A 23,564-nucleotide genomic window follows, 5' to 3' on the forward strand; every position below is an offset into this window, starting at 1 on the left:
ATAAAAATACGATTAAAAAATGTATTTTGCAGAAAGCCCTTTCCTAAAAATTTATTTGATAGAAAACTGTTTCCGGATACTGATTCTGCTTCTACAAATCAGAAGCAAATCCTGAAAACCTGTGAATATTCGTAAAACTTTTCAGCTATAAGCAGACAAAGAAATAATTTGAGCCGAAGGTGAAAATCCCAGCCGTGTATTTTCCTTTGACTTTCAACCGCAAAAGGATCTGACGATTCATACATGAGCGGAAGACTCAGTTTACAGAAACACAAAGACCCTTCCTGTCGTTGACCAAACCTTCCTGGTCCAGCCTTCCAGCCTTCCTCCTGTGTCCTCTCAACTCAAGCAGTATCCTTCCCAACAAAACGACGAAGTCCAATCCCTTCCTATAAATACCCCTTCCCACTTCTTTATTCTACTCAGTCCTCTACTCATCCCTTCCTTCTATCCATCCCGAAAAAGTTTCCACTTCCCTTCTTCTATTCTTCCCCTTCTTCTTCTATAATATAAAACCCAAAAAATAAAAAGTTCGAAAAAAGTTTGAGAATAAAGTTGTTGTTCAACTGAACTATCTATCTATCTATGGCAACTCCAGATGAAGTACTAGCACTGAGGCAAATTCAGGAGCACCTGTTTGGGGAATTGTCGCCGACGGCGTTGTTTTTTGGACCGGAGCTTGTCATTGATGGGGACAGCAACTTGGGAGCTTCAAATTGCAGCTCCCAGTCTCAATCCCAATCTGACTCGTCGTTTGGCTCTGATTCGGCGAGCTATGATCATGATCATAACTCTAATTCTAATTCTTCTCCTTCTTCCCCCGTCCCAATCACTGATTACTTAAGCACAGCTGATGAAGCTGAAAAGAAACAGAATCACTGTTTCGATCATTTCGCACAAAACTCGGTTAGTTTTGAGCGAAATGATCCCGATTTCTTCAAACACTGTCAAACTAATACAATAATAAATTTTTCTCGAGCTCCTAAATTCGAAACCATAGATTTCTCGGAATTTGAACAAAAACCTCAAGTTATCGACCTGACATCGTCGCCAAAGCCTCCTCAGAGTGCAAGAGACGGGAAGCCTTCCCCAACGATACTGCCTCCAGTGAAGCAATGTGCAAGAGACAGGAAGCCTTCCCTAACGATACTGCCTCCGGTGAAGAAATTTGAGTGGATCGAGTTCAGCGAGTCCACTCAATCCAAGCAGGTGATTGAGCAAGCCCGCCAGATGTCCCTTCCCACCCAGTCAACTCAGCCGAAGAAGGCTGCGGAGGATCAGAGGCACTACAGGGGCGTCCGGCAGAGGCCGTGGGGCAAGTACGCTGCGGAGATTCGAGATCCCAAGCGACGCGGCTCGAGAGTCTGGCTTGGCACATTTGACACCGCCATCGAAGCAGCTAAGGCTTACGACAGGGCGGCGTTTAAAATGCGCGGGAGCAAAGCCATTCTCAATTTTCCACTGGAAGCTGGTAAGCACGCTTCTGAGTCCCGTGCCTCCAGCAGCAACAAGCGGAGGAGAGAGGCGGAGGAAGTGGTGGTTAAGGAAGTTAATAAATGTCAGACTTCATCGGTGGTTAAAAGTGAGCCACGTGCTTCTAGCAGCAACAAGCGGGGGAGAGAGGCGGAGGAAGTGGCGGTTAAGGAAGCTAAAAAATGTCAGACTCCATCGGCGGTTAAAAGTGAGCCGGAGTCAGAATGGCCCTTTACACCGTCGAGTTGGAGTGCGATGTGGGAGGAGAATGTGGATGGAGTATTTAACTTTTCGCCGTTATCTCCGGTATCTCCACATCCACCTCTGGGCTGTGCTCAAGTGAGGGTGATGTAATTGAAAGAGGATGGGGGGTTTTGATTATTTGAGCAAAGTTTTTGTGAATATTTTGTGCAAGGATGATGGAGGCGAACGAGCAAAATATAGATATATGCTAGGATTTAACTCAAGTTGTGATCAGAAATCTTGGATTGAAAAACCCAAAATTTCTGCAGAGGATTTGTTGATACGAAATTAAAAGACACTCCAATGTGTAATACTATCAAAGTTTTTCATTGTGAGTAATGAATAAATGAAGAACTAGAAGATGGAAACTGTGTCAAATCATGTCACGTTTGCATTGAGATAACATAAGTAGCAATTAGTAACTATGCATTTCTATAGTTTACTGTGTGGAATCAAATTTCATAAATTTTTTGGAAAAAAAAAAAAAAACCTATGCCAATTGCATATGTTACATGAAATTCTTCAAAGAATAAGGATGTGGTTAGAGTACAAATCTGAGTTTGGTACGATTTTTTTAACAAGTTTTGACCTCGAGCCCATTTTTGTTTAGATAAAAACATGTAACCCCTTTTTTTTTTTTGGGAGCATTGAAAATGTAACATGATTAACAAACTGATCAATCTCAAGTCCAGCTCTTTTACAGCTAATGCCAGGAAGAGTCAGTTAGCTCCCTACATGTTTAATCCCTTAAGCCTGTTTAGCATTGATATGATCATAGGGCATGTTCACTTATATAAGATTTCTGTATTGCTGAATAACGCGATTGAAGATTGCGAGATCTATTTATGACAAATTAGGAAAGTGATCAAGATTTATAGAATAGAGGGTGTAGAGGAGAAAAAAAATATATAAGAGAACAAGAATTAAGACCATTATCTTATATTATCTACTTACACTTTAGCCGCAATTCTCATACAATCATATTATTTCTCAAGAATTTTATCCATCTTATAGGTGGAAAAAGTAATTAATGCAAGATACATTTAATGTCATTTAATGTCCTTTATATAATTCATTGACACTATTTTACTGAGATATACTACTGTGTGTCTTGATGATGTAATCACTTGAAATAATTCCTGGATGAGTCTTGTAACCTTCTTAAATCTTTATAACAGACTGCATTCCAAAAGAAAAATAAACCTTCATAAATCTTCGTAACAGATTGCATCCCAAAATAAAAATAAATCTTCTGACTGGAGAAGAGTTGGATTGGGTGATGAGATAGAAGTGATTATAAGTAGAAGAAATTTTGAATTTAAATTCTCTCATTTATAAAGAAAAAATCCCTTGATTTAATAAGATGAAAACAAAAGTAATGCACCTAATTCCTTGGAAACGATAGTCATAAAGTAACATTTTGAAAAGAATTATTTGAATTTACTTTAGAACTTAATGTTTTTGTTGTAGGGCTACAAATTTGAAGAGCAGATGGCATGAACCATAAGGTTTAGAAGGTTGTCTTTATCATTTGCGCTATACATTTGTACTTGCAGGAATCGACATAGCACAAGCCACATGCATCGCAAGAACGGGTCTTCTCCTCCATCAGTCCATGCAGCTAAAATATATAGTTCCGTCAACCATTTAAGTCATTCGGGTGGTGTTCAAAGTCAAGGGTAATTGGTTTCTAACTAATAAAGAATATAGCAAAAAAAAAAACTGGAGTTGCTCAAGAAAATTAATAAAGATATGAACAGGAATCGTGAGTTTAGCTCAAAACAAAGGAGTCCTTAACTAGAGTATTAGCTGACAGAAAACAATTCCCATGTCTCAGTACTCCTTTTTCTTTTCCTTCTACCCTTCTGAAGACTTCGAACCTGACCAATAACCAATGGATCAGGCACGACCAGTCCTCAAAGCTTTGGTTTCATCAGCAGTGTACTAATCTTTCCCCGCGGGTGTGTTTTTACTGTTTTGATTCTCTGTGATTTGATCAATTAGAAAAGTTTATACTCTTTACTAAAGATTCACATTCATATTAGTTCATGATATTTTTACACAAATATGAATTAGTCCTCACAAGAAACCTATTTTTTGTAGGACCATGTAGATCATATATATATACTTGACTACTAGCAACTTTCTTTTTGTATCCGGAACATTTTGTAGCTGCTTCAATTCTCACATATGGCATTGTCCTAACTCCTAAGGTTGCCATTCAAGGTCAAGGCTCCATGTCAATGACCATAAACCATGGGCAGTTATTGTGCTTTATTTGCAAATTGCTTTGACCTTTGGGGTTTGCATTTAGTGAAAGAATTCTAGTGAGTTGAAAATTGAAGTTTTCAAAACGGAGAATAATGCTTCCTTCAAACCGTAATGATGTTTTTTTTTTTCAATGATTCTGTGTAAAAAATTCCATCCTAGGTAGTTTATTACTTTTCTAATATGTATACCTAGCCCTTCGAAAATGGAAAGTCCATATACCTTGTCCATTACCGAAGCCTGATCGATGTGAAGCATAGAGTATGTGAATTTTATGGTTTGAACTTACAGGTGCATGATATTATTACAATTAAGTACACAAAACTAAATTTTGGGGCCTATGTAATTGTCATTTTTGACAGTGCATGCAAGATTTGAAGATTTCTTGGAGACAAATGTTGGGTTTTGAAGAAAAGATGGTCCCAAAATTGTTGGAACTCCTATCGAGTTGGAATGAATGAAAAGAGCATCAAAATTCACAAACTGGATAAACAATGCCTGTTTTCTACAGTATAATGTTGACCGAATAGAAAAATAATCAATTTACCCACCATTACTTCAGGAGACAGCTGCAGCAAGTCTGCACTACAGCAGAGCGGATATCGCTATACTATCAGCCCTTGACCCTGGATAATTTTGCTGCTGTCTTGACTGAGTACGTTTTGGTAACCAATTCATTTGAATGAATTAATTGAAGGTTTGAAAGCCAGTTTCCATCCGATCAAAACTTTGAGATTTTCTTATCATAATAGTCAAAGGCAGTTGCACTTTACACTTTTTTTCTTGCTTGCTCAAAAGGCAAGCAATTATCTTCATAATATGCAGGATATGACTTTTTCCTCTTTCCAACGGTCTCTGCTCCCATGTAACTTGCCACGTCGTGATCGATAGTTTCATGTGCATGGTTTCTAATGCAAATTGCATATGACTTTTGCTTACTCTCACGACCCAGAAAAAGGACAGCTGGCCCCCCGGGTTTAACGTTATTGCTGTTAGGTCATAATTGTTTTGTCCCATGCTTTACATTTGACATATTGACCTCTATTTTGCTGTTGTTGGTTGACTTGTCCTACTTTGACTAGGCCAAATAACTGGATAGAATAGGCCATATCTCTCTCCCTTGACACTCCTCCTGTTGGTCACTGGTCAAAGATTCATGTATGATGTGTCACAAAGGCCTCAGTGAGTGAGGTAAATATTAACGGATTTGTTTGGATAGAGTATTATTTAAAATAATTATTATAATACTTTTTATGATATGATGTACGTGAGATAAAAGAGTGATTGAAAATGTTAAAAAAATGAGTTGAAAAATATATTTATAATGCAAGCAAAATTTTATTTGAGATAAGAAGGTATCCAAACAAACCAATTAATATTATTAACCCAAAAATTGGGACACGTTTAGTACAAATTCCTTTAATTTTTGGTGTAATTTTGAATTTCTTTCGATGTAATTAACTGTATGATAATTACTATGCGCCAATTGAACAAATAGAATGCCGGAAGACTTGTCCCATTCCTCATAATTTCCGATAGGCTACGAGATTCTTGTTTTTGTGGGGTACTAATTAATTAAACATGCACGGACAAACTTCTGGTGTATGTATAGGTGGGAGTTGAGTTCAATAATCAAGTCAAAATTGAAGTCGTTTCAGAAAGTTGAAAGACCTCAGAGTCTTCTGAGGAACTGGATATACGTCAAACTTGTATTTGTACAAGTCGCACCTCGTTTCTAGAGAAGGAAAATGCAGTTATGGATGATATTAATGGGATTGATGGATAATGTCAGTTTTGGTTGAGAATGTATGATACTCCAAAATAAGTGGTGCGAGTCTTGTCATCATGGAAGAATGGTGATGCAGAAATATATACATACATATATATATATACCTTGCTTAGGCATGGTTTCAAACTTGATTAATCTAAGCTAAACTCGTTCAAAATGTGGTTTTTTCCAAACCAAATTGAGTCTGTACTGGTTCACAATTTTGTGACTAGTGAGGACTAGCTAGTTTCTTCATCTAATCTTTAATTGCCCCGGGGGCGGGGGGGGGGGGGGGGAGGGAATTATGTGAACATGGTACTGTAGTTTGGCCAAATCCCAAATACGGATGTTACATTTTTTTGCACTTGGACAATAATAGATAACTTGAAGCATAGATCAGCTAGCTGTTATATATGAATCGTAATCTGTCTAGTTGTTAGAATGGGTTCTTTTGCATGTTAGAATGGACTCGCTCTGCTCTCTCTATTCTCAACGCTACACTTCCATAGCTATCATTTTATGACTTTTTTTGGGGTCTCCCTTCCTTTTCTTTTATTTTTCTTTTATGTTTAATAAAAATATCTCTTAGGATATTCTAGCAAGAATTTTTTCCCTTCTAATATTTGCCAGTGAAATTTTCTTCCCTTCTAAACTATCTTAATGAGGGATTTGATTAGTTTTTTGTTATTTTTTTTAGATTTAAGAGTTGTTTCAGATCTATATGTTAGATTTGGAATTTCTTGTGTTTTCTAGTCAGATCTCAATATCAAATTTGAATTTGAATCAGACGAATAGTAGATGTGAGGAAATCGACATGTATAGATATATATATATATATATATATATATATATATATATATATAGCAGTAGATCATATAATTGGTCAAAACTGATGGTTTACAGATCACACACGGCGCACACATGTGTAATGTTTTATATATTTTCTGCCATTAGTGTAGTTTTGTTTGTTAATTAAAGCGTGTTGAACGATAGTTTATTAACATTGACTTCTGTTATATTCTAAAACAAAAAAAAGGACCTTGTCCCATTTTTCTTTATTTTGATATTGCTAACTTACAATTGAAACCGACAATTAATGGTGGGATGAATGCGAAAAGGGTGCATCTGATCAAAACTACAAATAACTTGCACAAATATTGAGAACAACAATCCGCATACAATAGGGTATATCGTGTCCCAAGCCAAATTGGTTCTTAAGGTAAGGTGGTTCTATAGCCGGAAAACGTACAATTGAATCTTAAAATTATTTGTTTTCCCGTATTAGCCAATGAACTACCTCGATAATTTCCCTAAAGCCAGCCAGGCATGTAATATCCCCCATTTGGCAGTTATCGTACGTAATCTTTTATGCCATTTCTTTCACCATTGTTAAAACTTTATGAATCCCTGATGGTGATGTTTTGGGATTTCAACCTTGATTTATCGAGGTGATGGAAATGGGACAAGAAATTGCACAACATTCTTGACTGATCCTTTTCGACAAAACCCTTTTCAGTCTACAATGTTTTGTTCTTCAGGATTCAATTGCGTACAGAAATTCTGCAAACGGTGTACCACTTTTAGGCAGTGATAATTGGACTAATTTCCGAAAGTGTCATAACGTCTAACTTATCTTCTCCAATTATATATGATGCCTGCCAAAAGCAACGGAGAATTCTTTTGATTTTACGAAGTTAATAATTTACTGCTCTCTCCCCTAGTACATATTTTAAAATGCTAGCCATAGTAGTATGTCGTAAATGCTTTGATTACAAGTTGTTATCTACAATGGCAGCAAAAGCGATAAGAGATTAAGGACAAACCTAGAAAAAGGAGAAAAAGAAAAATTCTCCCTTCTCAGCATCTTAAATCATATCTAAGTGCTCCCTTGTTAGGAAAAAATTAATAAAAAAAAAAGAACAAAACTAGAGTAAAGATTTTCCCACCCCAATTTGCTGCAGGATAAGAATTTAGAACATTGTTTCCATCTCCAGGTAGAATTCAGTGGGAAAGGCTAAAGAATAGGTTGCCCACCACTCATTGCAATGAACACTAACAAATGAGTAAAACTTAGCATCTGTTCAAGTTTAGATTGGACTATCTTATAATAAGAAGTTTGAAACCTAATAAGTAAAAGATTTAACTCCAAACCAAATGATAGCTTTTTTAAAATTTTTCTATTTTTGGGTTTGTGTCATCTAAATTAATCATCTGTTTGGCTATATAATTAGGACATCAACACGGATTCCTGACAATAAAACATTTTTCTGCAAGTCGCAACATTTTTTAGGATGTTTTTATTTTTTATTTTTATAGATATAACCAGGGGTAGGGGAATCAAACCTGAATGATTCTATCTGTTCTAAGGTATCCTCAAGTATCAGGCAAAAAATCTCACCAGATCAACTGCAATTATCGAACTTGGAAGCTTTCGAGCCAAAATGCAACTGAAAAAAAAATGCAACGGACAAGATATTGAACTATCGTCCACATTGGTTTAGAATATGCTTGTCCTTAAGGGGCTCTTACTGCTTAAGTGAAACGGCTGATTCGTCCAGCTACATTTTATGAAAAAGAATTATATTAACAGCAAAAACAAAGATAAGCGCAGCTAATTGATAAACCTTTTCAAGCAAAAGTACTTGAGTGTGTACAATTTTGAGAAGTCACAGTTGCTAACCTGTTGATAGTTGTACAGCATTGTTTGACTGCTACTTGAAGTTTGGACTTTCATGAAATCACATTGGTTGTATAACACGTTTGAGACAATGCAACAACAAAATTCATTCAATAAAAAGAAGTACATGAAACTCAAATTCTAGTGCTGTACTGAACAATAAATCCAAAATATTGGTATACAAGTTACGGAACGTGCTATTTTTCTGGCTTTGGAAATTGTCCTTCATCTGTGCTGATGCTGCTGGCGAAGCTTCAGAGTGAAAGATTCTGTCCTCTTCTGAAGTGTCCCGTTTCAGTTTTTGTTCTTTTTCAATCTCTGGTTTCTGTCAAAAAGCTGGCATGTAAACAACTTGTAATGTCAATACTTGATTTGTTGGCTTAGATATGTACTTGTATATTTACTTAAAGAACACCATTGATGGTTGCCTGCTCTCTCTTTCTTTGAGCTCTGGACAATAGGGTTCCTCCTGGCTATTACTAATATCGCAAAGTCATTCTGAATTGATGAAAACTACCTTGGAAGTTCTGTAGGTACAGTTGATCTTACATTGTACTATCCAATATGCTAATTCTGTTGTCTTTTCATGTTTTAGAATTATGCTACTTGCAAACCATCGTACTTCATCCCAGCAATCGAAAATAAATACAGTTTAGAAAATGATGCAAACTCAATTTTTACTCCTTGTTCTTGTTTCCTGTCCTAATTAAAAGTTTCAAATTTTTGACCAAACTGGCTTTCTCTGTTTCAAATAGAAGAAAAATAGTAGTGTTTATTCTTCTGAGCAACTTTGCCGCATATTTCTGCACAATGGTGGTACTTATGAAGGTTATAATGCACATAAGAGAAAGGGAGTTTGAGGTACCTGGTCTGGTTTTCGCTTAGTATCTTCCCCTGAAAAGGTAACATTAAGCTCTAAACCAATCATTTTCCTACATGACATCGATGCAATTGATTTTAATGCACCTTAGGTGTTGAATTTTGTTCAAACTCAAGTAGAAAAGAATCTGGATATCAAAATTTGTGTATAATGGGCAACAAAAGCGTTATCTGACATTTATCACCAGCCCCATAGTGGAAACAGCTGGAAAAGCTATAGGGCAGTATTGAGTTTTTTTTTTTTTTTGGCAATTTAGTAAAACTTTCTTCTGCACAGACATTCCAGCCGTGATTCAGAGGAGATCGAAGCTGGGAAGCTGCAATGGATGCAGAGAAATCTACATTAGCCTTGGAAGCTGTTAGCAAAGAAACTGTTGACTTGGTAAGCACTTGTCAACTCTCATTCTGTCATGGTTCACAATGTTCTGCATTGTACGTACATGACATCTCCTATGCGAGGAGTCGTAACTGTATGTCTGTCTTCTTAGGGAACAATCAATTCACTTTTAGAAAAAGTCCTCTTTTTCATATGAAATGCCCATCTCAAGATGGAAATGAAGACTCTTAGAGGAATCAATGAATGAGAGAAATTGGTCATTTCTGCTCACAACTAGGGGCCATCCATCTTCTTGGATAGGTGATATAGTTTCCCTTGAACAGCAAATAAACATGTGCAAAAATTCCAGTAAGCTGTATTATTCATCAAGATCACCCAAATGTGTCCCTTTGATGGATCAGTGTGATGCATCTTGGCTTGTTTCATCAATTATTTCTGCCGGCATGTGGACAGTGCCTGGTATATGCCTATTTTCACTGAATTGATCATTTGTTACTGCATTCATGGATTTCCTGCCTTGACTTTCTCAAAGTGAAAGGACACTCTTTGAATGAATATAATTAATCTGGATCATCGTGACTTTCATGATGTCTACACATCAATGACGGGCAACAGAGTCAGTTCCTACGCTTTGGTATCATTGTTGCTCCTGGGTTTCGGCATTCATCCCCATATCTTATCATCTATATCATCAACTATTATCACAGGAACACATTCCTATTGAAGAAGTCTTTGAAAATTTAAAATGTACCGAAGAGGGTCTCAGTTCTGATGAGGTTCGAGCACGTTTGGGTGTGTTTGGCTACAATAAACTTGAAGAGAAGAAGGTCTGTTGTTTATGCATTTTTAACCTTTCTCCCTTGTTATGATTATCCCAGCACATCCCTCAAATTCAGCATTTCGCTTTCTTAATTTTGTTTGGGACTTTGTCCATACCTTTCCTATGTAAAGGAGAGTAAAATACTCAAGTTTTTGGGCTTTATGTGGAATCCTCTTTCTTGGGTCATGGAAGCAGCAGCTATTATTGCTATTGCAGTTCCACGTGGTGAGGTACTTCTTTACATCTGATCTCATACTATACGTGCATAAAACAATCTAGTGGAAGCTCACATTACATGAAAATCATGCCTGATTGCTGCCATAAAATATCATGTTGCAGGATAAGAAAAAAGAAGTTGATTACCAAGACTTTGTTGGCATTCTCATATTACTTCTCATCAATTCAACCATCAGTTTTATGGAGGAAAATAACGCTGGAAATGCAGCTGCAGCTCTTATGGCTCGATTGGCTCCAAAGGCTAAGGTCAGTTTCTGGAGAAGTATTTGGCACAGTTACTTCTTCAGCAAGTTCTTTATTTGGACTACATGTCTTTTGACAATGTCTAAATATGTCCATTAGGTTTTGCGGGATGGCAAATGGAATGAAGAAGATGCATCTGTGCTGGTTCCAGGAGACATTATAAGCATAAAACTAGGAGATATCATCCCTGCAGATGCAAGACTACTCCAAGGAGATCCATTGAAAATTGATCAGGTGCTATATATTAGTTCTCTGTAGAAATTGACACATTTTGCCATATGAAACTAACTGTCAAGTGTTTGCATCATTATTGTGTAAAACAGAATAGAGCTCTGAAGAAAATTGTGCAAATATCAAATCTTAAAATTTTCAAACTAGCTAATGGATGTAAACCTTTATGGGGCCATCTTCCTCATTCTCCTTTTCTAACTGACTTTCTGAACCTCAATTATTATTTTACAATTGATAATATCTCTTTATTCTTCTTGCACTTTTTCCCAGTAGAAATTTTGTCAGTATAATCAAACAAGATGCACAAATATCCACGTTTTGCAATTGCAGAAAACCAAAACTAGATTCACGTGGAAGAAGTAGAAGATCACCCAAGTGTGTCAGTTATTTTTTAATGTTTCTAGTGAATTGATTATGGCCAATGGAGTTTCTGTAATCAAAATGATGCTACTGCAATTAATGTGGCAAAAGGAAAACGAACATGGTATAAAAATAGCAATTTTGCATCTATAAAACCCAGTTTTTGAGTACTTTTTTCTGCTTTCAGTCTGCTCTTACAGGAGAATCCCTGCCTGTTACCAAGAATCCTGGTGATGTAATATACTCAGGTTCGACATGTAAGCAAGGTGAAATTGAGGCTGTTGTTATTGCAACTGGTTTGCATACTTTCTTTGGAAAGGCAGCTCATTTGGTGGAAAGCACTACAAATGTTGGTCATTTTCAGAAAGTAAGCTTAAATGCATCCTCTCATATGATTTCTAATTTTCTTTTGCACCTCAAGTTCTAAGGGCAAGTGAACATATGCTAGACGATAGGGGTTGTACTGGGATGGATTCCATTATGAAAATGATGCAGCTATAACGACTGCTGTTGCGTTGTATTAATGGTCCTGAGGTTCGCCTAGGAGTAAACATGCAAGTGAAATCTAATTATTCTTTCTAATAGTGAAGGTAATACTTTTCCTTGCTTCAGGTGTTGACGGCTATTGGTAATTTCTGTATATGCTCAATTGTCACGGGGTTGCTATTTGAGACTATTGTCATGTTTGCAATGCAACATAGGAAGGCTACCGAAGGTATTGCCAATCTCCTTGTTCTACTGATTGGTGGTATTCCCATTGCCATGCCAACAGTTTTGTCCGTTACCATGGCAATTGGTTCCCACCGTTTGTCACAACAGGTTTGTACAATCTTTTCTCTTCGCCATGGTTATAGTAATTATTTTCCCAGTCATGGTCTTGGGCAATGAGGAATTTTTGAGGACCCAAATATGAAGCATGCAACATTGTTTCAGGGTGCAATAACAAAAAGAATGACAGCAATTGAGGAAATGGCTGGGATGGATGTGCTATGCAGTGACAAAACAGGCACACTAACTCTGAACAAACTTACAGTGGACAAAAATATGATTGAGGTGACAAATTTTCCTCTCTGATCTGCTTTTGCCTAGACAAAATTATAGATAGAAGACGTAGCATTTCAGAGTTCAAGTTTAGATACAGGAGTCATTACACGGGATTTATAGGTGTTTTTATCTATTTCCCAAAGAAAGTGCCAGATTCTGAAATGTAAGTCATCCCTCAACCTAAGAGAGACGCTGTGCTCACAATCACAGGAGATAAAAAGGACTTTTATCTGATCATCATGTATGTCACAAATTAGGAGTTTGAAAAATTTACATAAACTGGCTCTTGTCCAACAAGAACAGTGAATAGAGAATTGGCCTATAAAACCATTCTTTGCAGTCAGAGTATCCAACTCCACTAGAAGCCATGGTTTGACTAGGTTTTTCTAGCTTGAAGAAACACAAGAAAAGTCGAACTTCCATTTTCTTGGCTTTTTATGGTAAAGAAAAATGCAAGAATATAACTTAGAAATTTGTTTAAAACAAGTAATCCGTCTCTTGACATTTCACAGGTTTTTGCCAAAGGCGTGGACAAAGACACAGTTGTTCTGATGGCAGCAAGAGCTTCAAGGTTGGAGAATCAAGATGCTATTGACACTGCAATTGTCTCAATGCTTGGTGATCCTAAGGAGGTATTAATTCACATTAACTAGAACAAGAGTGCAGCTTATATGTTGTCCACTTTTCACAGCATTAAAATAGTACACACATACCCTCACAGGTTGCTGAGCTTGGTTTTCTTTCTTAAGTATGAGAAGATACCAAGTGTGATGCATTTCTTAGTAGCTTGGATTATTTAATAGTTAGTAATTGAGAAATTTTCTGTTGAATGAAGAAGTTTGAGATACTCTCTTCTTGTTGGTAAATTTCTAATTGTTGACTCTGAATGTGCAAGGCACGAGCTGGGATCACTGAAGTTCACTTCCTTCCTTTCAATCCAACCGATAAAAGGACAGCACTTACCTACACTGATGGCGCTGGTAGAATGCACAGAGTGAGCAAAGGTGCACCAGAACAGGTACAGTAACTTCAAGCACAGGATTTTGTTAATAATACAATATAATAACATCTATTTGAGCATTAAATTACAAGGGCTTACTGATAGATTCTTCAAACTCACGTACCTTTAACCTCTTAGAACAAAATGTATAACTACCAATACAGCAACCTGCTCAAGCACAACAAGCATGAGTGAAATGAAATAAGAAATGGTCTAGGATAAAGCCATGTCACTATTGGATATATAGTGATCGAGATATGTCTCAGCCTCTAAGGACGTTCAGCGTCCTGTATTTTTATTGCAGAGAAAGAGTACCGGCATTTAATATCTACAAATTTTGATTTTAATGCTCAAATCGTATGTGATTCTTAGATTCTCAACCTTGCGCGGAACAAATCTGAGATTGAAAAGAAAGTGCACTCGGTCATTGACAAATTTGCTGATCGTGGGCTACGGTCCCTTGCAGTTGCTCGACAAGTGAGGGAACTATCAGTTTGGATTGTCTTTTTGATGCTTTTTCCGATGAATAACAAGTGAATTTATCTGAATAATTCCAGGAAGTACCTGAAGGCACCAAAGACAGTCCTGGTGGACCATGGGAATTTGTTGGCCTGCTCCCTCTTTTTGATCCACCACGCCATGACAGTGCAGAAACAATCAGGAGAGCTTTAGATCTTGGAGTTAGTGTCAAGATGATTACAGGTAAATCATGCTATATCTGTTCTGTATAAACTTTTTCCTTTTCAATGAAGTTTATACACTAAATCGTGCTTCTAATGTCATCATGTGAGTCTGGAAATTTTCCCGACAAGAGTTGTGTCATCTTTTGCCTTATTCTTTTGCTCTTTTGACTTCCTGTAAACTGATTTTATGTGGCTGCCTTTTCTTCTCATTCTTGCTGTGCTTTATATGTATGTGACATCTTTCAGGTGACCAATTAGCAATAGCTAAGGAAACAGGGAGACGCCTTGGGATGGGTACAAACATGTATCCCTCATCTTTCCTTCTTGGAGATCATAAGGATGAGTCCGTTGCAGCCCTGCCGATTGACGAACTCATAGAAAAAGCAGATGGCTTTGCTGGTGTTTTTCCTGGTAACTAAGTTATATTCTTGGGTAGACCAATAATGTTCATATTGTAGTTCCTTTCTGAATTCATTGCCTATATTCCCTGCAGAGCACAAATATGAAATTGTGAAGATATTGCAAGGCAGAAAACACATTTGTGGTATGACAGGAGATGGGGTGAATGATGCGCCTGCTCTGAAGAAAGCAGATATAGGGATTGCAGTGGCAGATGCGACGGATGCCGCACGAAGTGCGTCAGATATAGTTCTAACTGAGCCTGGGCTGAGTGTTATTATCAGTGCGGTATTGACAAGCCGAGCTATATTCCAGAGAATGAAGAATTACACTGTAATATAATACTCTTCATTTACAGCCTTACTGTAGACCAAAAGTTGTTAGTTCATTACATGTACGTTCTGAAACTCTTCTCCTTTTATCCAGATATATGCTGTATCCATCACAATCCGTATTGTGGTAAGCTAATGCAGTTTCCCTATTTCAGTACCTAAACTGCACGTGAAGCTTAAAGATGCCATCAATATACTCATTTCTGTTGTTTATTCTGTTCTTTTAACAGTTGGGGTTCATGTTGCTCACTGCATTCTGGAAATTTGACTTTCCTCCTTTCATGGTTCTTGTAATTGCAATTCTCAATGATGGTAAGGCACAAAAATCTTGAGTTTCGTAAGTCTGAAATATTTAATATGGTTGTGAAGTATATAAAATGTTAGTAGATTGACAATGAGTTTGTACTTATTACTCCTGTTAATGTCTTTCTTGGTTCTCACATTTTGTCTCCAGGTACTATAATGACTATATCAAAAGACAGGGTCAAGCCATCTCCACTTCCCGACAGCTGGAAGCTTAGTGAAATTTTTGCAACAGGCGTTGTAATTGGCAGTTACCTTGCACTGATGACTCTTATATTTTTCTACGTGACATATGAAACAAGCTTCTTTGCTGTAAGTGCACATCTTCTTCATTGTTCATAGTGAGTTCTGAAAAAAAAAATTGAAAACTTTTATTCATTACTGCCTATGGCTAACTTGTGCACACATTCGAGAGTTGAATAACCAAATGCATTCTCTGTATATGTGGTCGCTGAAATGAAGAATGTGCTTACGATCTTATACAGTTCAATTTCAACAACACTTCAGTTCCAGTAAAAGAGGTGACAATTTCAACTAATAATGTCTGCTTTCTGTCAGAAACATTTCCATGTGACTGACTTCAACAAAGGGCTTTACAATCTCACAAATGAGGATGCCAGGAAGCACCTAAATGCACAACTAGCTTCTGCTGTCTATCTTCAAGTCAGCACCATCAGTCAAGCCTTGATCTTTGTGACGCGCTCCAGAGGATGGTCATACACAGAAAGGCCCGGTCTTCTTCTTCTTGCTGCATTTATCATTGCCCAATTGGTAAGCATGGTTCAGAAGTTGCTACATAGAGGCAATTTTACCTATAAACAAAAATTCCATGATGTACCTTGGCCTTTCTTTAGATATCTGGTAGAGAATTGGCGAGATTGTTCTCTTTGTCGTTTGAAACAAAGTATATGCTTGGCTTTGACTTCAATAATGCATTATCTTGATAGTTTGCAACCATACTGTCTGCTGTGGCCACATCGAAATTTTGCGGAATCAGGAAGATTGGATGGGGTTGGACTGGTGTGATTTGGCTATATAACATTCTCAGCTACTTGCTGCTTGATCCTATCAAATTTGGCATTCGGTATGCACTCAGTGGCAAACCCTGGAATCTGCTATTACGTCAAAGGGTGAGTAAATGATAAAATTTTCATGCCATATAGATCATTTACTATGAGACCATTTTTTGTTCTCCAATTGAGGTCATTCTACAATCGCGTGACTAATGGTAATAATGCTTCCTCTGATCACCAGATGGCATTTTCCACACAAAAGGATTTTGGAAAGGAAGTTAGGGAGGCTGCATGGGCAGCTGAGCAGCGGACCCTTCATGGGCTTCAATCTGCAGAAGCAAAAGCATTCAACGAGAAGCATAATTTTAGGGAGATCAGCATCATGGCTGAAGAAGCAAGAAGACGTGCAGAGATTGCAAGGTTAGTCTTAATTTCTTCCTCTTAAACTGAAGATGTAGGGTGCGGACCACCAGCTTGCTTTCATTCTCGTTCTGCAAACCCATAAATGCCTGCTTGCATAGACCTAATGCCCCAGAAGGAGCAGTAAAGCTAAAACCTGCACTATATATGAGAATGGATACTAAGAAGTTCGTCTGCATTTCTTCTTTCAATAGGTTGAGGGAACTACATACATTGAAAGGCAAGGTGGAATCCTTTGCAAAGCTACGGGGATTAGACTTAGATGTCAATTCTCATTACACACTCTGATAGCCACTGATGCCATTGGTGGTTTCTGCAACTCTTTTGTTATTCATTTCCCTCCTTTGTTACAAGCTGCCAGACAAGCATGCACTAATTACCACCCCAGAAGAGAAAATATTTCTATCTTAGCTTGATATTCTTGAGACGAAATTCTGCGCTCGTCCATCACTGTATGATCATAAGTGTGCACCAAGCGATCCCATTTGCACAAAATTATAAATAAAAGCTTTTACATTTATTTCAGTATCTACACACAAGGTTGTCGATTTGTGGTTTTTCTCTCCAATATCAGGTCAGTCACTCCTGATTTTATCAAATGCAGGCAAGAAATCGAGTCAGTGTATTTAGGCAACAAAAATGTCTTGTCACTTTTTTTTTTTCCTCTAAATTTGCCGGTGCTTCAAAAAGGTCATTAAAATAAATGTACCTGCAATACGTTCAAATGAGCTTGAAGAAGGTTTAAGGAACATGGTTCTCAAATGTTCCACATTTGGAAGGGTTAACTTTAGATGTGAAAAAGTAGGCTTGCAAATAAATCGAGTTCAATTGAGCTATATGCAAATTTGCTCGGTTAATGTTCGAGTTCAAGCTTATGCCAACCAAGTGCAAACGGCACGAAAAGATTAAAGAATTCAAGTTTGGGCAGATATTTGTGAGTCTTGAAAGCAATATATATGCATATGATGTAGATCTTTACACCATGGAAGCTGAATTTCGTCCCTTCATATACAGTTATACCAATGATGTCTTGTGTTTTCTGATTGGACAAAAGCAATGACTGCAAGTAAGCTCCTTAGGACCGTTTGGTGAAGTTTGTGTTTAGCACAGTAATACACATAAGGTCTGTCTAATTGGACACTTATTAATATATACTTCAGGTGTTAGATTTTTAAAAATGTAAGATTAAATAAAAAAAAATATGTATAAATGCGAGGGAGTTTAGTAGTTAATTGTTAGTGTGCGTGTACATACATGATAGATTGAGTAGAATTTAGGTACATTTGGCACCCATTAGAAAATTCGCAAAATTATAATTTAACACACAAATGTTAAGGAGATGGTGTTGGCTTTGCTTCGAGAAGGAATCGGTTATCACGTGAGAGATGTTGGGATTTTAAATAACTAATAATGAAATTAGTACTATCTGCTCTAGAAATATTGTAGGTTAGTTAAATCAAGAATATCAACTTAAAAAAGATTCAAGAATATAAACTCTTTAAACTGTCAATTGTGGTATTTGAAAAAGTAACTTAGAATCGAGCTTAAAATCTTGAGAGAACAGCTTAGAGCTTGAGTTTGAAGTGTACTATCTGATTTAGAATTTGAGTTTAAATTTAAATTTGAATTCGAGTTCGAGACGAACCTTCAATTTTAATTTTAAAAGAGAGGAAACCTTTATGTTATATAGTATAATATAATAGTAGAAAAACAACAAAAAGAGGAAAATCCAATAAACCTCTCCAGGAGCCAACCAACGCAATTCAACCAAGCAGCAATAATGTAGATGGATTATCCTAACATTTGTTCAGTCACTGGGTTCGGACACGTACGAGGACGGTGGGCCCCGCAACATAATTGGAAATCACGTGCTGTAATGCCTGCCGTCCACGACATGTCCCGTACTTAAAATTGGAGTATTAAATTAAAAAATTATTAAAAAAAGGGTGGGACTCCAAAACGTGACACAATTCATCGTCTTTTTGTTTGTACGTGTTGCGGGGGACTGGACCGGTCCTTTTTTTTTTTAATAACGTTATTTAACGAACGCTAATATTTGATACTACTCGATCGTGATTCGTGAATTCCAATTTGGCTCGTTCCTCGTCTGCTTCCAGGGAATTGATTTCCACATCAAAAAATGCACCGACAATGTGATCGCATCATCTTCTTAGTGGAATGCTTACTTAGAATTGCATTAGTAATAGATCAAGTTTTGATGGTAAATTAATTAGGTAATTCCTAGAATTGCAGCCATTTTAAAATGAAGAAGAATTGAATCAATTTGATTTGAAAGATAAGCCGAGTTTAGACAGGTTGTTGATGACCTGTTTCTCCAATCTGATTAACTGATCCGGATTTAGATTAATTCAGATTTTATGCTATTTGATAACATATTACAATGATGACAAAGGTTCTTGATCATTATTGTTAATTTGAAGATGATGAGTACATTTTAATATATCCATAAGCAATTACCTGGGCATCATTTGGATTGGCGCAGTAGTTTCGCTAGTGACTCGACTTCATTTAAGTTTCAAGTTGCTTTCAACTTGCCTTGTCTGCTAATAGCCATGCATACGTGGGAAGATTTTTGTAGTCAGTTTTCCAAGTAGTTTTGTCACTTCCCCACAAGGCCTATTTCAGACCACATGTTCCCAGCGTCACGCCACTTGCTTAATCTACACTCACGGGATTTTGTCGATTCTTCTATCAAGAATTGTAATTTTCCGAGTCTTTTAGCTCTCACTTGAGCTGCCCTCTAGTTTACTCCGACGGTTGGAATCTCAAGAGCTCCCTTGTTTCTGGCAATTTCGAGGGAATCTTAATTAGTTTAAAGGGGTTTTTGTTTCTTCTAAGTATCCGATAAGATTTCATATATTGGCTCTGACTTCAGGTGTGTTCAAGGGTGGATCAGTTGAGATCGAAACCTGTAAATGCAGTTTAAACCGCCTGCTGTTAAGTCAGTGTCCATGTCCAAGATGGTGGGAACAGAGATGATGTTTTCAACCTCCTTTATAAACCCAGGGCGCATGGCTGGTTGCAGGGAGGTTATTATGCAATCGTTTTCTTGCAGAGGTAAACTCTTTACCTCCGACATGGACCCCTGACTTTCCTTCTTTGGCTGGCCTCAGGAAGTAGGGAGCCATGGAAAGTAATCATCTGACCTTTACTGTCCGTGAATTGTAATGGCTGAACCCATCTTCCTTCCAATCTGACCTTGAATACTTCCTTCCAGTTGATAAAGCACAAAATGTTTGGTTATAATCATCTTGTTCTCCATTATTGTTTATGATTTTTCTCATCATTTACTCATGTTACACCTCTCTTCTTGCATGATAAGTGAGAACATTCTGCAATTTGTTTTCTCTGCTTTTTTCCTTTCATCAATTAATTTAAGGCTTTTTCCTTCCACGAAACCCCGTTGTGATTGTCAAATGGTAATTTACTGATTGTTGGAATAACCAAACAATGTCAGGAATGTTTATCAGGTTGCAAAAGCTCCTGAACTAGTACTTTGAATAAATGCTATTTTTGTTGTACGTACAGAAGTCATAAACCCTCTACTGCTCTTGCAAGATAAATTGATGTCACTGTCTAGGGATAGAGTGGAATCTATACAACAGTATTCATGTGGGAGGTTGGATGATAGATCCTAAACCTTCATATACAATATCTGCTCCCTCCTTCACCTTCCTGTTTCCTGTCTTCTGTGCTCAGTTACATATCCCAAGGCTTCTTATTCAAGTATTTCACATAATACCATCAGATCAGTTGGAGAAGAAATTTTATTCGAGTCTTTTCCTTATCGAGTCAATGGAACAAACAGTTCGAGTATGTATTCCAAGGATGCCAGGGTGCTTGATGCATACGATGATGAGTATAATGGAGTAATCGTTCATTCAGAAGGTCTACCATCTAATCCAACTTCTTTTGCCTCCATACTTCGTTCATCACTTTCTCATTGGAAAGCTAAGGTAATTCACTTTTGTAATGCTGTACTGTGATTAGTCTCCTTGGAGCATCACTTTGTAGTGATAAAAGCTTTAATGATGTGATATGGAGCTCTTGATATGAATCTTACATGTTCAACTCTCTCATTACAACTTTCATGTGGCTAAACTTATCTAGTTTCCGTTTGTTTATGACTTGTCGTTCCACTTGTATCATCGCAACTTTATCCATCATTTAATCCTCCTCTGCAATACAAGTAGATCAGAGCATGGCTTCGAAATTCAGCCTTGTTATGAACTCACACTTTTAGGCCAACAAACTGCAGGGCAAGAAGGGTGTGTGGCTCAAGCTGCCAATAACAAAATCTGAATTTGTTCCTATAGCAGTAAAGGTACAGTTCCACCCTAAAGTTCCATTATTTGATCTAAGAACAGTGTTCTAATTGAAAAATGACAGAATGTTTTTTGGCAAGTATATGGCCTCTTTCCAATTGAATGCAATCCCTGATTTGCGTATCCATCAAAACAGGAAGGGTTTCAGTACCACCATGCAGAAAGCGAATATGTCATGATGACATATTGGATTCCTGAAGAACCTTGCTTGCTCCCATCTAATGCCTCCCATCAAGTTGGAGTTGGGAGTTTTGTGATAAACGAAAAAAACGAGGTATATTTGCTTATGCTTAAAGAATAAAGCAAATCCAAATCAAATTGGCCTTATTACTTGATTGAAACCAGTACCTTAAAAAGCTTTAGGGAGAGTGAGGTGCTTGCTTAGTTTTTGTTGTGATCATCATTTTAAAATGTGCTTGAATAGCATGTTGTTTTCAACATACTTTCACCATTTGCCTCAGAAACTGTCGGTTCTAATCTTCATTCTGCATCCTCGGAAGTCTTGAGGAATGTTTCTCAGCAATGTTATGCCAATTCTAGCCATTGCAATACAATCATTTATGAAGTACTATCCCATGATTAATGCAGGTGCTAGTAGTACAGGAAAAATACAGTCCCACAGGGCTAGCTGGCCTCTGGAAAATACCCACTGGTTTCATTCTTGAGGTATCTTTGGCAGTAATGAATTTGGATTTCAATGCTTAAATGCCTTTGGGAAATGAAAATGAATAGTAGACACAATAACAGGATGGCATCCGTTAGATAAATAACTTTTTGTCATGTATTACAGTCTGAGGAGATTTTTACGGGTGCTGTGAGAGAAGTTAAAGAGGAAACTGGAGTAAGACATCATTTCCATGGACTCCTAAACCTAAAGGATTGTTGCCTTTTACTTGTTATAAAAAAAAATTAAAGTGTGAATCAACTAACTCATACGGATATTCTTTCACATTTCCAGGTTGACAGTGAATTTGTGGAAGTCATAGCTTTCAGGTAATGACACTATCCATGCTTTTCTTGCATGCATCTCTCTCAAATGAAAGAGTACCCTGTTGCAGATTATATTAGCATGCTTTTTCGTTATTCTTTCATACTATTTTGGAAGAATCCGCATAAGCAAATAAAATTAAATGATGCCATCCAATGATTTCCTCCCAAATCCTTATCTTGAATATGATTTACGTCACTATGCCTCAACTATCAGCAGCAAACTCATTCCATCAGCATATAACTGCTAATGGTATCTGTAATGTACAGGATCTGGAGACATCCATTCCTTATCATAAGCTATCTGTACACTCCTTTCTTTCAGGCATGCTCACAATGTGGCTTTTGAGAAGTCAGATTTGTTCTTCATCTGCATGTTACGATCTCTTTCTACACAGATTATGGTTGATGATCAAGAAATTCAAGCAGCCAAGGTAAACAGACGCCATAATCTCTGTAAATTTGATTATCTGTTGTGGTTGTAACATGTAAGTTCGTAGAAGAAAATCAATTAGATCTTTTAGTCAGTTTTTTGACAGGAGTATATGGTCTTGAACTGAACTTTTGGGATATATTGAGTAATTTGTTTCGAATACTTCCTTGTCTGTGATTGAATAATTTGTTTCGAATACTTCCTCTCAACATCAGAGGCTTCAGGAATGAAACCCCCAACACCCCCCGCCTTCCCGGCGGGGCAGTTTTAATGAAGTTTGGTAACTACAAGTGGTATATATTGGTCAGATACTTATTTTTAAGTTTTCTTGCTTTGCTACGCAGTGGATGCCTTTGGTTGAGTTTGTAAAGCAGCCTTTGATCCAAGAAGACACTATGTTTAAGAAAATCACCGACATTTGCATTGCGAGGATGGGAAAGCGTTATTGTGGATTAGCAGTCCATCAATTGGCCTCTAAATTTGATGGCAGGCTTTCCTCTTTGTACTTCAACATTGTTGAAGACGCAAATTCTACCTGTCAAGCCAGTTAAAATTGCACAGGCAGGATTCAAACAGCACATACTACTTTGACAGCAGATATACTTTCAAGGAATGCTTCATTGCTGCATCTCTTTTCTGATTTTTTGCATCTGATGGAGATAAAGCAGCCATTACATATATCTTGGCAGTTGGCATGATCATTGATGAATTAAGCACTACAACGGATGCATAAATTGGCAGCAAATAACCCTGCACTGATGTATATATCTTGAAGTGTAAAATGCAGTGACATAATGTTTGATTGTGTAAATGATTTTTACTATATATCTAATACAAGGAAAGTTTGACACACATTTTCTATATAACCATCTATCAGAACTTGCTGTTTGTAGCGAAAGAAAACGGCATTCATCACCTGTAATTGTATGAACAAATTTGTGTACCAAAACGATGGTTCAATCCCTTAATCTTCGAATCATCCATTGCTCATCCTGCTTGAAACACAAAGTGTTCTCGTTTCTCATGCATCTGCACTTCCTTGTGTTGAGGAAGCAAATGCAAATTTCC

At 37.3% G+C, this 23,564-nt stretch overlaps 3 protein-coding genes across 3 annotated transcripts; all 3 read left to right on the top strand.

Annotated features, from left to right (window-relative positions):
- Positions 1 to 439: 439 nt before the first annotated feature.
- On the top strand, positions 440 to 1,940 carry LOC113719858 (ethylene-responsive transcription factor 6-like). Its single transcript, XM_027245051.2, has one exon. It carries the CDS (start codon positions 586 to 588, stop codon positions 1,825 to 1,827), a length of 1,242 nt encoding a protein of 413 aa, XP_027100852.1. The 5' UTR covers positions 440 to 585; the 3' UTR covers positions 1,828 to 1,940.
- A 6,906-nt stretch (positions 1,941 to 8,846) lies between these two features.
- On the top strand, positions 8,847 to 17,258 carry LOC113706482 (plasma membrane ATPase 1). Its single transcript, XM_027228394.2, has 22 exons — positions 8,847 to 8,962; positions 9,586 to 9,690; positions 10,353 to 10,472; positions 10,597 to 10,695; positions 10,805 to 10,948; positions 11,045 to 11,179; positions 11,724 to 11,903; positions 12,149 to 12,355; positions 12,470 to 12,589; positions 13,093 to 13,212; positions 13,476 to 13,598; positions 13,953 to 14,057; positions 14,138 to 14,282; positions 14,510 to 14,674; positions 14,757 to 14,995; positions 15,089 to 15,121; positions 15,225 to 15,306; positions 15,449 to 15,609; positions 15,856 to 16,068; positions 16,245 to 16,427; positions 16,552 to 16,730; positions 16,925 to 17,258. Exons 2-22 carry the CDS (start codon positions 9,631 to 9,633, stop codon positions 17,016 to 17,018), a joined length of 2,907 nt encoding a protein of 968 aa, XP_027084195.1. The 5' UTR covers positions 8,847 to 8,962; positions 9,586 to 9,630; the 3' UTR covers positions 17,019 to 17,258.
- Positions 17,259 to 19,390: 2,132 nt separating this feature from the next.
- On the top strand, positions 19,391 to 23,348 carry LOC113706484 (nudix hydrolase 8-like). Its single transcript, XM_027228396.2, has 9 exons — positions 19,391 to 19,808; positions 20,451 to 20,707; positions 21,010 to 21,075; positions 21,213 to 21,350; positions 21,665 to 21,742; positions 21,867 to 21,917; positions 22,035 to 22,069; positions 22,389 to 22,497; positions 22,841 to 23,348. Exons 1-9 carry the CDS (start codon positions 19,667 to 19,669, stop codon positions 23,045 to 23,047), a joined length of 1,083 nt encoding a protein of 360 aa, XP_027084197.1. The 5' UTR covers positions 19,391 to 19,666; the 3' UTR covers positions 23,048 to 23,348.
- Positions 23,349 to 23,564: the final 216 nt, after the last annotated feature.

The sequence above is a fragment of the Coffea arabica genome, chromosome 8c, assembly GCF_036785885.1.
Source record: "Coffea arabica cultivar ET-39 chromosome 8c, Coffea Arabica ET-39 HiFi, whole genome shotgun sequence".
Taxonomy (NCBI): Eukaryota; Viridiplantae; Streptophyta; class Magnoliopsida; order Gentianales; family Rubiaceae; genus Coffea; species Coffea arabica.